The following is a 13854-nucleotide window of genomic DNA, read 5'->3' as shown; positions in this document are numbered from 1 at the left end:
TGCAGCAGCACTGACCAAAGACCACAGTGCCATCTTGAGCAACACAAAACGAAACCCCATCGGTCATCAGCTGATCGCTGGGTGGTGCAGAGGAGAATCTCTGAGGACTTGTCAGATGATGTGTTGATGCCAACGTACCAGGCAGGAGAAGGAGTCACTCATGCGATGCTGCAGAGTGTGTTTCTGTAAAATGGTGAACAGGGCGGCGTGGTCGAAGCGACACGGAGCTGCAGAGATCAACTCCTCCACTCCCTGCCGCTGAGACGGATCCAGACCTGAGTAGGACAGCAAGACAGAGAGCCATGAAAAGGGGACTTCAACATCTTGCTCTAGCTTTGTAGCACAAAGTAAAAAAAATTTTTTAATTTTATTTTGCATTTAATGATAGCTGGGTGGGATTTACCATGCATTGCATGTCAACAGATAAAACAGCCTGACACTTACAAACCAAACAGAAGAATAACTTAGTCAAGTCAAGAGCAGCAACTTTGATGGGTTTTAAATACATACAGTGGAAGAGTTAACAATGTTAACACTTTTAAACCAGATTAAAAGCAGAACAATTAAACTTGTTTAAAGCTCCTTTTCCTATATTTTAATAAAAGTGTGAACGCTGCAGCAGGTAGGATTCCTAAGATGTTATCGAACCGTCATGACAGAGAAATGTATTCAAAGCTTGATATTTTATAGTTTAACCATAAACTTTATGCTCTGGTTTCATAGTTCATCTCTTTGTTACTGGTGAGCCCAGTTTCCTGCTCTTTGGTAAATATAAAGAAACAGCGAGAGACGAGGAGAAACAACAGCATCCACCTCTATCTCATAACACTAAAGGAACTAACATATGAACGACTATGCAGATTTCTTCACAGTGATCTAAAGCACAGCTGAAGAGGTGAGATATAAATGTGTTCTGATTCACAATCATTCACGCCTCTCTTAGAGCTCAGCAGTGAACTGAAGTGTAAACACACACACACACACACACACACACACACACACACACACACACAAACAGGACTACATTGGCAGTGCTGCGGTTAATAGTTCCCACCTCGGTTGGCTACAGTTCGTCTGTGAAGCTGTCAGTGCTCTCAGCTGACACAAACACTCGCCAACATGGACGACGTGAGGAAAACACTGGAAGAGACTCGCAGAGTCGGGAAGAAAAACAAACAACAACAACAACAGCACATCACTGATCAACTGCAGCAGGAGATGGGAGGCTTTGTGAACACAGCGGCCACATCACTCCCTCAGATATTAAGGCTCGAACCAGAACCACACACCCACAGAGCTGTACGTCTTACTCAAATCGCTTTACAGCATAAGTCACATGACCACCCATTCACACAGCTGCTATTTACCGGACTTTTTTCTGTCACATTCATACACTGCACTACTATCTGGCCTAAATATATTGATAATGCTGGTGACTGTGATTTCAGGTCACCATACAGTGTCTGTGCAGAAAAATGTAGACTGATCGATGTTCATTCTTTACCTTTAGGAGCAATATCTCTTAAAATAAGAGATTAGTTTGTACTAGCTTCTGAAGCTTTCAGCCACATGTCACAGTCGTCTTCACCAACCAGAGTTTGCTCAGTTGTCATCATGTGACCACACCATGACAGGGTCAAAGTTTGTCATTGATTGTAGGTCCTTGGTTGAAACAGGGACGTCGTGATTCATGGTTAGCACCTCCATCATTAAAATACTTTAAAGGCTCAATCATTTCCTGCATCAACTGGCCACTGTAGTTAAACAAATGTTACTCAAACAGGAGTAAATAATGAATTTTTCGGGGAATTACTTTCAGCAGCGGATTAATCCACATTTGGTGCTGTAGTGAGTATTTCGGGCAGCAAGATGATTTGTGTGGAGCTGATTTAAAATAAACCTCAGTTTGTGATCATAGAAATGTAGGAACATGTCGCCCAGTGCAGCTGATGTGTTTTTAAGAGGTTTGTGAAAACAATGTAGAAACAAATCTGCGGCTCAGAGAATAAGTTCTATCAGTCTGTAGGAACATTACAGTCATTGTTGCTCTGGGTCTTTTCATTAGATTTTTTTAACTATTAAATAAATAAACTTTGAGTAAAACTGGTGGTATAAGTACAGATACATGGGACTTGTCTTGCAGCTTGGCCGTGTGGCGCCTGCAGCAGCAGCAGATGATAACAAGGCTTCAGGGTCAGCGACAGAAGAATCAACAGAAAACAGGAAAGATAAAAGAAGTATAAGAGGCGCAGGGTGTCCCAGCCTGAGCAAACATGGGTTCATTTCCAGTCCTTTCAGGCCTTCCTGTTAATGGCCCTGCCAAATGAAAAGCCTAACACTCTCCATGCTGCCTTTATTGTTGGAGTACCTTTCGGGATGGGAAGTTTCTGAGTGTGACACATGGCCCCACAAAAGACCATGGCTCCCTGAAGAATGCCAGCGCTGTTTCCATGCCTGCGATGCCCGCGGCCTCGTGCCCGGGACAAGCATTAGTGATCGCTTTTTATTTACGCTGCCATTTTGTTTTTGTGTGGATGCAGAGAAGCCTGCAAGAACTCTCAGGCATTTGTGTTTTGCTGCCCCCCTCCTTCTAACTCCTTTCTTTGTCGCTTTTGTCCTAACAAGAAAAAGAAAGAAAAAAAAGACAGCAAAAGTGAAATCTCCACAATCAGCTTCCAATCAACGCTCCTCTCCTTTTCTTCCCCTCTTCTTTTCTTCTGACTTTTCTGTCTCTGGCTGCCCTTTGGCTCCTGTGGCCTGCTTTCCCTCTGTCTAATTCCGATGTAGGTCATTTTACATTAGTTACTGCCAAAACACGGGATTGTCCTTAATGTAATTTGGAGAAAAGACAGGGAGCCAAGGAGGCGACTCTAAAGAAAACTAGACAAAGAGATATAGATTAGGGCTAATAATAAGAGGAGGGGGAAGGAGGGGGAGTATTGATTGGCGGACAGACGGTGGAGGGGTGATGTCGATCCGTGTCAAGTCCAACTTTCAGCTATTATCTCCTGGGTGTGTGTGTCAAAAGAAGAAGGGGGGCTGTGCGAAAGAGTGTGTGTGTGTGTGTGTGTGTGTGTGTGAGACAGAAAATATGGATGGATGTCAGTGCTTCTGGCACAGATGGTGTGTTTGTGTTATTGGTTCAGACTGTCTCCAGGTTTCTTTACTTTGTGTTTTTTGAACGGATTCTCATCAGTGTGTCACGGACACACTTCTGCCTTTAGAATCAAACCTGCTTTGTTTCCAGCTCATGATTTATACTCTATGGTTTAAATCCTTAAGATATCAGTCTCACGTTCACTGGTAGAAACAAGAAGTGTGTTTTGAAACAGCAACATTGCGAACGCTCCTTGTGCAGCTACTTCGTCATACATAAAACAGAGGAGCAACTAGTGTTCATGTTTACAGTGCAGCCAAAAAACACACATGGTCTTAAAACATAGTTTTAGATGATATATGTAACACAAGATTACAAGCCATATTGTCTCTTGTGAAACACGTTTAAAGGCAAATTGGAAACAGGGTGCAGGGATCGCAGAATCTGCAGCAACAATTAAAAGCACTATATAGAAAAGTAATGACTAGGGATGTAATGATTTTGAAACTGAGGCACAAACCAGAATAGAAAACAAATCTTCAAATCACGCTGCCACCGCTGCAGGTGCAGCCTGTTGAACTCTCTTCTGTACTCCGCTGACAAACCTCATCTTTCACTTCACAATCAACACTATAACACATGTACAACACTAAATTGTTATTCATGTTCAAGTTAGAAAAAGCATACATTTTGTATTTGGTACTGTATATATTACACATATTCTAAAGTCCTTCAACGGCATGTGACTTTTTGCTCAATCAATTCAGATCAAGTGATGTGCTACAAGTTAGGCTAATTTACTTAGCTCAGGAGACTGTTGAGTTAAAGGGGCAGTAAGCGATTTTGGAGAGAGTTTTTTTGTTGTTGCTCTTTGTTGTTGTGAATTTACTGATTTGACTGGGCCGCGAACCTGTGATGTTAACAAACTGCACTCGCAGTGTTGTGTAGTGCGGTCTGCACAAGTTTTTTGTTTTTGTTTTACAAAGTCAGTGCTGAGCTGAAAACCCAGATTTTCTTTCAGCGAACCGACATAATTGTCTCCAGTTGCATGATGGGTAATGTATATGACAAGTTTTTAACAAGGAAGAAGAGTTTGTGAGTTTAAAATAACATTTTCAAGTACATATTTGTTTATGTCGAGATCTTAGTATCACCTTTACAACATGAAAGTGTTGATGGGTGTGTTTGTGTGTACGTGTATGTGTTTGAGTTGTTGAGTGAGGGTAGTTTTCTGCACTCAATCTCTCCATATCCATCTTGTCTGGGCTTCATTGGTATCGTCACAGCAACAGTCACATCCATGTGACATCCTGCTCTGAGAGGTGCTCGCGGACGCTGATGGCAGGTTATTGATGCAGACAAAGAAGAGGAGGAGGAGGAGGACAGAGCACGTTTCAGTTTCAGGTGCACCGGGCTGAGAGATGTGACTTGATCTGCCCGTCAGAGCATGGCAGTGACGAGGCGAGCAGAGATGAAAATGCGGACGGACAAGTTCATCAGCCTCCGTCTGGCTGAGCGAGGCTTCTCGCACTGTAAGAGCTCAAACGTAGGAAACACAAGTCGGGGGAAAAGTTTGAGAGAAGCACATGAGTACATGCGCAGCTGCTCTGCTGTGTTCGAGTGAGCCACTGAATCCCCGGAAGGTTAAGATGAAAGGACAGTTTGGACATCTCTCCTCGGGATCGTCTTGTTGTCAAACTGACCACCTGCTTCACCAAAAACACACCTGATAGGTGTGAACATCTTCAGGAGTCAGTCTCCATGGCCAACAAGCTGATACTGGAAGTCACAGTCTGTTTGATAAAAGTGAATTTCAGGTCAAAGGTCACACCCAAAACTCCCCACAAGCACTAAATGATTTCCACTTTATGGACTGCGTGGGTTGCCCACGGTCGCCCATCTTGAGAGCAGGTACGAGGGGGACAGGAAGTGATGTCTGCTGGAGTTTCTTTAGCAACGTCGTACTTGTCTGTTTGTCCTATTCTCTACGTGTCAAAAAAGGCTGCTGAAATCTGCTCACAAAGCAGCAAAACTTCAGAAACTACATCAAGACAAAGGCATGGTTTTGATTTAAACAATAATGATATTAATAAATGTCGTGGGGCACGACCAAAGGAAAAACTTGAGAAAACTACATTTTAAAGGGGGCGGATCCTGGATTTTCTTTAAATAACTAGATCACTTTCTTTAAAGGGGCAGTAAGAGATTTTAGAGATACCTCTGGTATGGGGGTCCGTCGCACTAACCACTAGGCCAAAACAGCAGAGTCGCAGCAACACCCGTTAGCACGTCCTTTAACTTGTCGATGAGTTATGTTTACAAACTGCACACGCATTGTTATGTGGAGCAATTTACAGAACCGGGGCTGAGCTGAAAACACAGATTTTCTTTTTGGCGTACACACAGAAGCAACAGCTAGCGAATCCCTGAGGAAATATTGGCAGATTTTTTACAAAAACGTGTATCGCTTTAGAATCGCCCCTTTAACATGGCAAGATAGGGTGTAAGGTGGTGGTACGCGCTCTCAAGTAAAGATAATCAAATTGCTTTTTCAGGAATCTTGATAATAGCAGAATCTTGAATGTGATCCCACTGTTAGTATCTACACCATCATGACAAGCAGGAACTGCATTTGAGCTGTTAGTTTTTATATGTTGTCAAATGTTGGATAGTGCCAAGACGTCTGGTGTTGCGTAACCATAATGGTTTGACTCACACAGTTAATTGTCAAATAATGGCAAAAAAAATTTAAAAATTAAAAGAATACAATGACTGACAGAGGAGCGTCTGCTAATGCGGAGCAGTCTGTAGCAACATTAATCTAACTGGTCAATTTATTTTCCCCAAAAGAAGAACAGAAGCAAAAACGACTGGGTTCGGTTTAACATTCTGTATGTAATCTGTATGCCGTTAAGCGTTTCGCACGTCAATGTGTGTGCATGTTGCTTTATTCCTTCTTGTTATGGGACAGGGGGAGTTTGGGGTTGCATCATAATGTTTACAATGACATGTATTGAAATGAAAAATGTGTAGTGATAACACTGACAACACTCGCTGTAGAGCTACATTTGATTGATGTCACTCTGTTTTACCTTCATAATTTTGAGATCTTAGATGGTGATTCGATGATTACATTGAATTAAAGACATAATTTTTGTGGTCTTCGATTTAAAATGATAGTTTTAGACATGAGGAAATTGGTTCTTATTGATGCCATAGTCTTTGAGTAGAGCATCTGTATCCATTGAATGGAATTATTTCAAAATCAATTTAGTAGAACAGTGAAAATCAAGGGCTTTTCAGTATCTAATGCACACGGGACTGCACAGAGATCGACATTATAATAAGAATTCCAAGTGAGAACATTGCAGGGCATCTGAATGGTGAACAAGTGGAGAAGCTGATCCCTGAAGACAGCTGATAATTCACAGAGCAGAATCCATTCAGCAGAGCAACCACAATAACTGTGAGCCGCCCACAATAACTATGAGCCGCCCGCTGTCGCCCACCAACACAACAACCACGTGTAAACAGCTTCATTATTTGCTCTCACACAACGGTCAATAAAATCTGCCGCCTGCTCGCTCTTTGTGCCCGGAGACACAGCCAGAGACACAAGGCTGAAAACAGTCCTGAGCCAGCGACGAACAAAGGATATTGTGTCTCTGCTCTCATTGTCTCACCTTTTTGTCACAGTTGTTAACATTCACGCAGAGAAGAAGAAAGACTTGTGTTCGAAAATGCAGCTATTTTCAAAGTCAAGACGGGAGAAGCATGGTTTAACTAATGTTAAATTACTTGTGTTGCTGTGCATGTGTGTGTGTGGCTGTGTGAGTGTGTATACATGCAACTGTTAGTGTTACTTAACCCCGCCTTTAATTTTTATGAACAGAGACAAAGACACAGGTTCACCAATATGATAGTTATTAAAGCGAGAACAACTTTCTGTGTAACCTATCATGTGTGCACAAACACACACACACACACACACACACACACACACACACACACACACACACACACACACACACACACACACACACACACACACACACACACACACACACACACACACACACACACACACACACACACACACACACACACACACACACACACACACACACAGGCCCTTAGCACCCAGTTAAGAGCTATTTCAGGGACACCATCTATTTCCACCTGCAAACAGCGTGTCAGCACCTCTCGCCATTAACTCTTCAATCTCTTCCATTAAACGATAATGAGCGGCAGCAACAACAGGCTGCCGCCGCCGCCACACCAAATTACACAAATGCTGTCATAATCAGCTCTGTGTGAAGCTCTTCATGTCACAATGCTCGCCTGGGAGGAGTTGGCCGGTGCAGAGCGCAGACACCGACACTCTTACAGATAATAAATGACATGATTTGTGGATAAAGGTGTACAAAGAGAAAATAATGTGTAGGTGTGTGTGTGTGTGTGTGTGTGTGTGTGTGTGTGTGTGTGTGTGTGTGTATGTGAGCGTGGGTGCATGTGTGTAAGCAAGACAAATATGACAGAGGTTTAAAAAAAGACAAATGAGGGAAACACAGGGGAAAAAGGTAATGAAATGGAAGAAAAAACGGGAAAAGGAAAATCTTGTGTAAGTGTAAAGTTTTTGACCACTATGGAGCAATGCTTTTACTCCTGGTTAATCGTTTTGTTTATTGCTGATCAAAAGTTGACAGAATGCTGTGACGTTTCATAAAGGGCAGTAAGGACAACAACTGCCAGAAAATAAATATGGATGTAATATTTTCTTCCAAATATTCAACAAAGTTATATTTAAAAATACAGGTTGGATGTTTCATGTGGAAGGAAGCACATTCATTCATTCAAGTTTGTTGGACCTCAGATTTACACAATCAATTCTTGTAAGAAACACTGCAAACAGTATTGTGGTTTGTTTATGATTGAGTTTGAGTAAAAACTGGAGAAGGAAGGGAGCAAAGTTAAATCAAGAGAAAGACACAAATAGGGAATGAATGTGGAAATTTATGCAGTAAAAGGAGGAGCAGAGGAAATTAGAGAGAATGGAGACAAGAATAAAAATTGGTTTGGTGAAAATAATCAGACGAGGGGGGAGAAAGCTGGAAAGTAAGGATGGAAAGAATGGAAAAATCAAATGGGTATAATGAAGGAGTGACAAACACAATCAATGCAATTAAAAATCTAATTAAACTAAAATGGGATGAAGAAATGAAGTGGAAGGGTATGAGGAGGGAAATCACTTTCTTTCATTTCATCCTTCTTTCCATCTCCTGTGTATGTTTTCTGTCTCACAGAAATACAACCTGCAGCCTATGTGTGTGTGTGTGTGTGTGTGTGTGTGTGTGTGTGTGTGTGTGTGTGTGTGTGTGCCTGCAAACAAATCAAAAAGCCCTCAAAAGTTCAGTCTGAGATCCCTCCGTCTGTCTGTCTGTCTGTCAGGCAGTTCAACTGTCAACTTAACACCTTATTTAATGGGAAAAAGGAACGGAATAGAAAAGGTGTGAAGGATTATGTATGTGTGAATATTTAAATGCAGACGAGAAGAAATAGTTAGAAATAGCAAAAGCCTATTCAATTTGGAAGATTTAGGATGTGTCAAGTCTCTATAGATAAATTCAAGTCGTAAAATGAGGTACTCCAGTGACCATGGCTGCAGAGACACCTCACTTATCAACCTGTGTATAACAGTGTGATAAATGGATTTTTTAACTTATTTAAAGTGCTTTTGCTTCCTGTAGAGTTGGTAACATGCTGACAAGAGTCATCAAATTCCATTTACATTAAGGTTTTAATCTATAAAACTGAATTGAGTGCAGTTGGAATGGTTGAATGGATGATTGTCTTTTCTCTTCTCTGCTTTTATCAACTGCTCCAACAACAAAATGAGGACAAATCAGTGTACAAATGTCCCTTATTAGAATCATTACATTGTGTTTCAGTCACATCTGATCTCCACAATGATACACATGAGGCCCTTGTGTGTATCAGTCCGTCAATGGTCTCCCTCGACATTTTACAGTGGATGTGCCAACTTCACCTACAAAATACACCTTAATGAAACATACCGTCAGGCTTGTTAGACTTAAATACTTTCACTGTCAATGCACAACCTTGTTTAACCTGGGATACTTGGAAAAACAAAGCCAGGACCTACTGATGGGGGACGCTGCTTTCTGAATTCCTCCTCTGCAGTTTGTGGTCTTGTTGTGCAGCGGTGGCACTGGTTTGTAGGACTGTCCCGTGGCCCGGTACATGGCCTGGACCCACAGCACCCGGTCCGGCTCATCGTCACAGGCAAACATCACCAGGTCACCCTCCTTCACCGCGTTAAAAAACACCCTGCCTCCCTGCAGACCTGACGAGGAGTCATTAGAAAAAGGCAAGTGAATATTAATTGATGTACTGATTTTCGGACATGATCTGTGATGTATATTGTGTTTCTGTTTATCAACTGTTAGTTGGTGAATTCTATCCTAAAAAGTTTCCTGAGCTGTTTTTGAAGACATTGATATAAACAATAAAAAACACAGTGGACGATTTACAGACAATGTTTCCTCTTAGTATTTCCCAATTACTTCATTGATCAATGCAATGAATTTTGGTATGCAGAACGAATTGTTGATTCCTCCAGTAATATCATATAGGATTCTACGATCTCTCACTCCACTCCTGAATTCATGATATTATAATTTTAAGTATGTGTTCATCTATTTTCTTTACTACATAACTTTGATTGTTTTTAAAAAATATTTTTTCTTCTTTGTTAACTCTGCTATGAGATGATAATTCACACATTAATTATTGCCACGCCATATCAAGCCAGGAGATTGACGCCATGGCGTGCCGTCAATCTCCTGGCTTGATGAAATGTTTGCAGGCAGTACATGTGTATATTGCAGGAAAGTAATTCTAAAAAACAAATTTAATATCTGTTATTCAACATTTAAATCTTTAGCAGCCTTTAACCAATACCAGGTCTCTGCTGTACAGCAGTCCTTTGTACCCTAAGCATTTGTTGAGATTTTAATAGAAAGGTTTTCATTGAGTATTGATTTTGTTTATTTTTCCTGACTGAAAGTATGAGTTTTGTTGCCTTAATTATTATAAGGTCCCTTACCTTCATTTGAGTCCTGCTCCTACAAACCTGTGACTCCTAGACCTAACTATACTATTTAACTATTATAAAAAATATATACTTAATTGAAACTAATAAACTAATGTAAAAATATCAGATGAAAGCCACTGGGGGGGGCATGGCCACATGGCCACTGTCAGTATGATGATCTGCTAATTGTGAGAAAGTCTTGCCTTTTGATAGGCCTTAAAGATTCTGGTGTAAAGTTCTGTGTGATAAGTTCAGGTGTGTCTATACCTGGCTGAGGGTCGCAGTAGTCCACTGTGTAGCCCTCCAGCTGCATCAGCTCCTGAGGCTCGGCTTTCTTCTCTCTGTAGCTGCACATGGCGAACGTGTACTGACTCACCTGCAGGACACAGACAGAGCGATGAACTACAACTCACTGCACACATCAGAAGCACAAATAAAATGCTTGTTACGTTCTCTCCCTTTACCAGTGCGCTTCCATCCCCCCATAGAGCTTTGATGTAGAATATATGGTCTGTAGTTTCTCTGTTATTTACACATCCAGCAGCATCATATCATTCATTTGGAATGTGTCTGTGCCAGTCCCAAATGTTTCGTCTCCACCAACTACTGAGGGAAAAGCTGTATGTGGCTCTTAAAGGGGCAGTAAGCGATTTTAGAGAAAGCTGGTCTCTCTCTTTGTTGTTGTTGATGATTTTACTTCTCTGATATCGGGTATGTGAGACCGACCCACTAACCACTAGGTCAAAACCCCTGAGTTATAGCGTCATTCGCAGGCACGTCTCTTAAGGTGTCAGTGAGTGATGTATACAAACTGCTCACAGTGATGTGAGGTGCAGCCCTCACCAATTTGTTGTTTTCAATGTTAAGCGCCAGGGCTGCGCCGAAAAAGCAGCATTTTTTTGGCCCACACACAGAACCGACAGCCAGCGGACCGTGAGGTCACAAGGAAAATCATTTTCATTCAAATGTCTACCATTGCTCTCAAAGCCTGAGTAAAAATGAAGTGCTTAGAAAGCAGAATGACATTTGAAATAAAAAAAAAAGTGTGAAGGAGAATTTCAGATACCAAAACTTAATTAACTTTGCCTCAGCAGGACAAGTTGTACAAACAGTAGAGCGGATGATGAGAGATGATTTTCTTTAATAACCTCATATTGGTTTATTTTTCCCTCTTTCGACTGCCTCTTTTTAATAAGTTATTTCACATTTCTTCTGATGCTTGATCTGTCAAAAACAATTGTTGGAATTATCAGTTCATTCCTGTCAGTCTATTGTTTCCAGTTTCCATTCAAGTTTTTGACCTGAAGTCTTTCTCTGATAATAAAACACAGTTTCCAAATGAATCACAAATTAATGCACCGTCCGAGTGTCTCCACTGTCTTACCTGAACGAGAACAAAATATCTCTTTTTCCAGCGTTTCCAGACTCTCTGTCCCAGAGCATACAGGTACCTACAAACACATTGAACAACATGACATCAACTTAAAGGAGAAACGTCGTTTAATACTAATATTTTGATGTTGTGGCTTAAGTGAAGCACAATGTCCATTAATCTATAGTCAATAATCCATAATGACAAAGTGAAATCATTTTTAAACAAAATTTTACAAATTCATTAAAAACTTATGTTACTTTGCATTAGAACATTACAATGTATTCAGACCATTTTCTGTGGTTGGGTGCCTAGCCTGGGACCCAGACGAATTCTGGGAGCTCATTTCATTTGCGCTGCCAGAATACGGTCTTGATCCCCTCTATTGGAAAGTGATTTCCCTCCAGCAGAAAAGTTGCTGGTCCAATCACAACTGATTATCTGATAATGGGCAGAGTTTATACTGTGCAGGGAGAGAAGGGACTTGTGTAAACAACCAAGAGGGCTAATTCTGAGGAACGAGCATTTGACTTAAAGTCACTTTTGTTTTTATTTTTCCCACAAATACGGCAACACTCGTTCACAGACATTGTGGAGTCATCATCACAGACATCTCCTTTCTGCTCTAGTCTGTTGACTTCTTTTCGCTCATTGGTTGTAGGTCTATCCAATTGCGTCCAGAGGCATGTTGGTGTGTGTTCGTTGGTAAAACATCTTGGAAATCGAAAATGAACTGAGAGGTCCAAGACTAATACGATTTTGAGTATTAGTCTGTCTACGCCAGGCTAGGTGCATCCTGCTTGCTGTGATTATTCTTAAGATTCGTGTAGAACTTGGTTGGAGTCCACCTGTGTCAAACTGAATTGACCAGACACACATTCATTTTTGTAATTTAATTACAAAAGTAAAAACATATATTTTCTAGATTCATTACATGTAAAGTGAAGTTTTAATTTCGATGATCAGGTCTTACAGCTCATTAAAATCAACAATCCGGTATTTATATCCTGAGATGATTTATAAAAACAGAAATGTCTGTATTGCTGGGTCGGGTGTTCCTCTTCTTCCTCTTGACAATAACCCATAGATTCTTTATGGGATTCAGGTCAGGCGAGTTGGCTGGCAAATCAAGCATAGTAATATCATTGTCAGAAAATCAGTCAGTAGTAGTTTTGGCACTTTGGGCAAGTGCTAAGTCCTGCTGAAAAAGGAAATCTTCACCTTGATAAAGCTTGTCAAGAGACAGAAACATGACCTGCTCTTGACATGGCATTCCAAATCATCATTGACTACAGAACTTCACACTGGACTTCAATCAACTTGAGACCTTATTAAATTTACTTTCATCTGAAATGCCGACTTTGGACCACTGAGCAGCGGTCCAGTTCCTTTTCTCGTTAGCCCAGGTAAAACACCTCTGATGTTGTTTTAGGTTTAGGAGGGGTTTGATACCAGGAATGTCACATATGTAGCCCATTTCCTGAAGACGCCTGTGTATGTTGACTCCAGGCTCAGTCCACTCCTTGTGAAGCTCTCCCAAGTTCTTGAATTGGCTTTGCTTGACAGTCTTCTCAAAGCTGAGTTCATCCCTGTAGCATCTTTTCCTACCACACTTCTCCCTTCCAGTCAAGTTTCCATGAATATGCTTTGATACAGCACTCAGCAAACAGCAAGCCCTTTAAGCCATGACCTGCTGTGGCCCATGAGTGTGGTTGCATGTACTGAACTAGACTAGACAGATACACAGTATTTATACGGTATGAATTGTATTTGACTCAAACTCAAAATTAAATATTCTAATATTTCAGCTTGTTCCCTGGAACATAGTGGCTTCAATCATTGTGGAATGGAAGATTTTTGGAACCACCAGAACTTCTGGAGCCGTCGGGACCAGGACAGTACTCTTGGTCGTCAAAACCAAACTGGTCAAGATCTGACCAAGAATTGATGGTATCCTGACAGGGCTTCAACTCCCTCACTCCCATTTCCTGTCTGGCATAAACTGCAGCGATCAAATAATGGCATAAATTTGTGTAATTCTAGGATGAAGCATCAGATTATGTTGATATTGAGATCCATTTTAAGTCGCAGTCTCACTACACAGTCATCACTCTGGCAGCTGTTACCATTATGAAGACATTAATTCCCTCCCGTAATGAGGACACTAAAAGGAGAAAGTAATGAGTGCTGAGCTGAGAGAGGCCACGACACAGACTGCAGCTTATTGAGGCAGTCTTGAGCAAAATGGAAGAATGACCAGCGTGGCCTCTC

The 13854-nt window shown here is 41.3% G+C and overlaps 1 protein-coding gene across 3 annotated transcripts in view; it reads right to left on the bottom strand.

Annotated features, from left to right (window-relative positions):
* cadps2 (Ca++-dependent secretion activator 2) overlaps positions 1–13854 on the bottom strand; it is a 218154-nt gene that overhangs the window by 71911 nt on the left and 132389 nt on the right. For all 3 annotated transcript variants that reach the window (XM_035642193.2, XM_035642194.2, XM_035642195.2), the window contains 4 exons: positions 11596–11662; positions 10479–10587; positions 9261–9461; positions 139–275 (listed from right to left, as the gene is read on the bottom strand). In XM_035642193.2, the coding sequence (XP_035498086.2) occupies positions 139–275; positions 9261–9461; positions 10479–10587; positions 11596–11662 (514 nt within the window). The remainder of the gene's footprint in view (positions 1–138; positions 276–9260; positions 9462–10478; positions 10588–11595; positions 11663–13854) is intronic.

This window comes from Scophthalmus maximus, chromosome 7 (assembly GCF_022379125.1).
Source record: "Scophthalmus maximus strain ysfricsl-2021 chromosome 7, ASM2237912v1, whole genome shotgun sequence".
Lineage (NCBI taxonomy): Eukaryota > Metazoa > Chordata > Actinopteri > Pleuronectiformes > Scophthalmidae > Scophthalmus > Scophthalmus maximus.
Note: the sequence above shows the minus strand (reverse complement) of the source record. Positions and strands in the feature narration are given on the sequence as shown.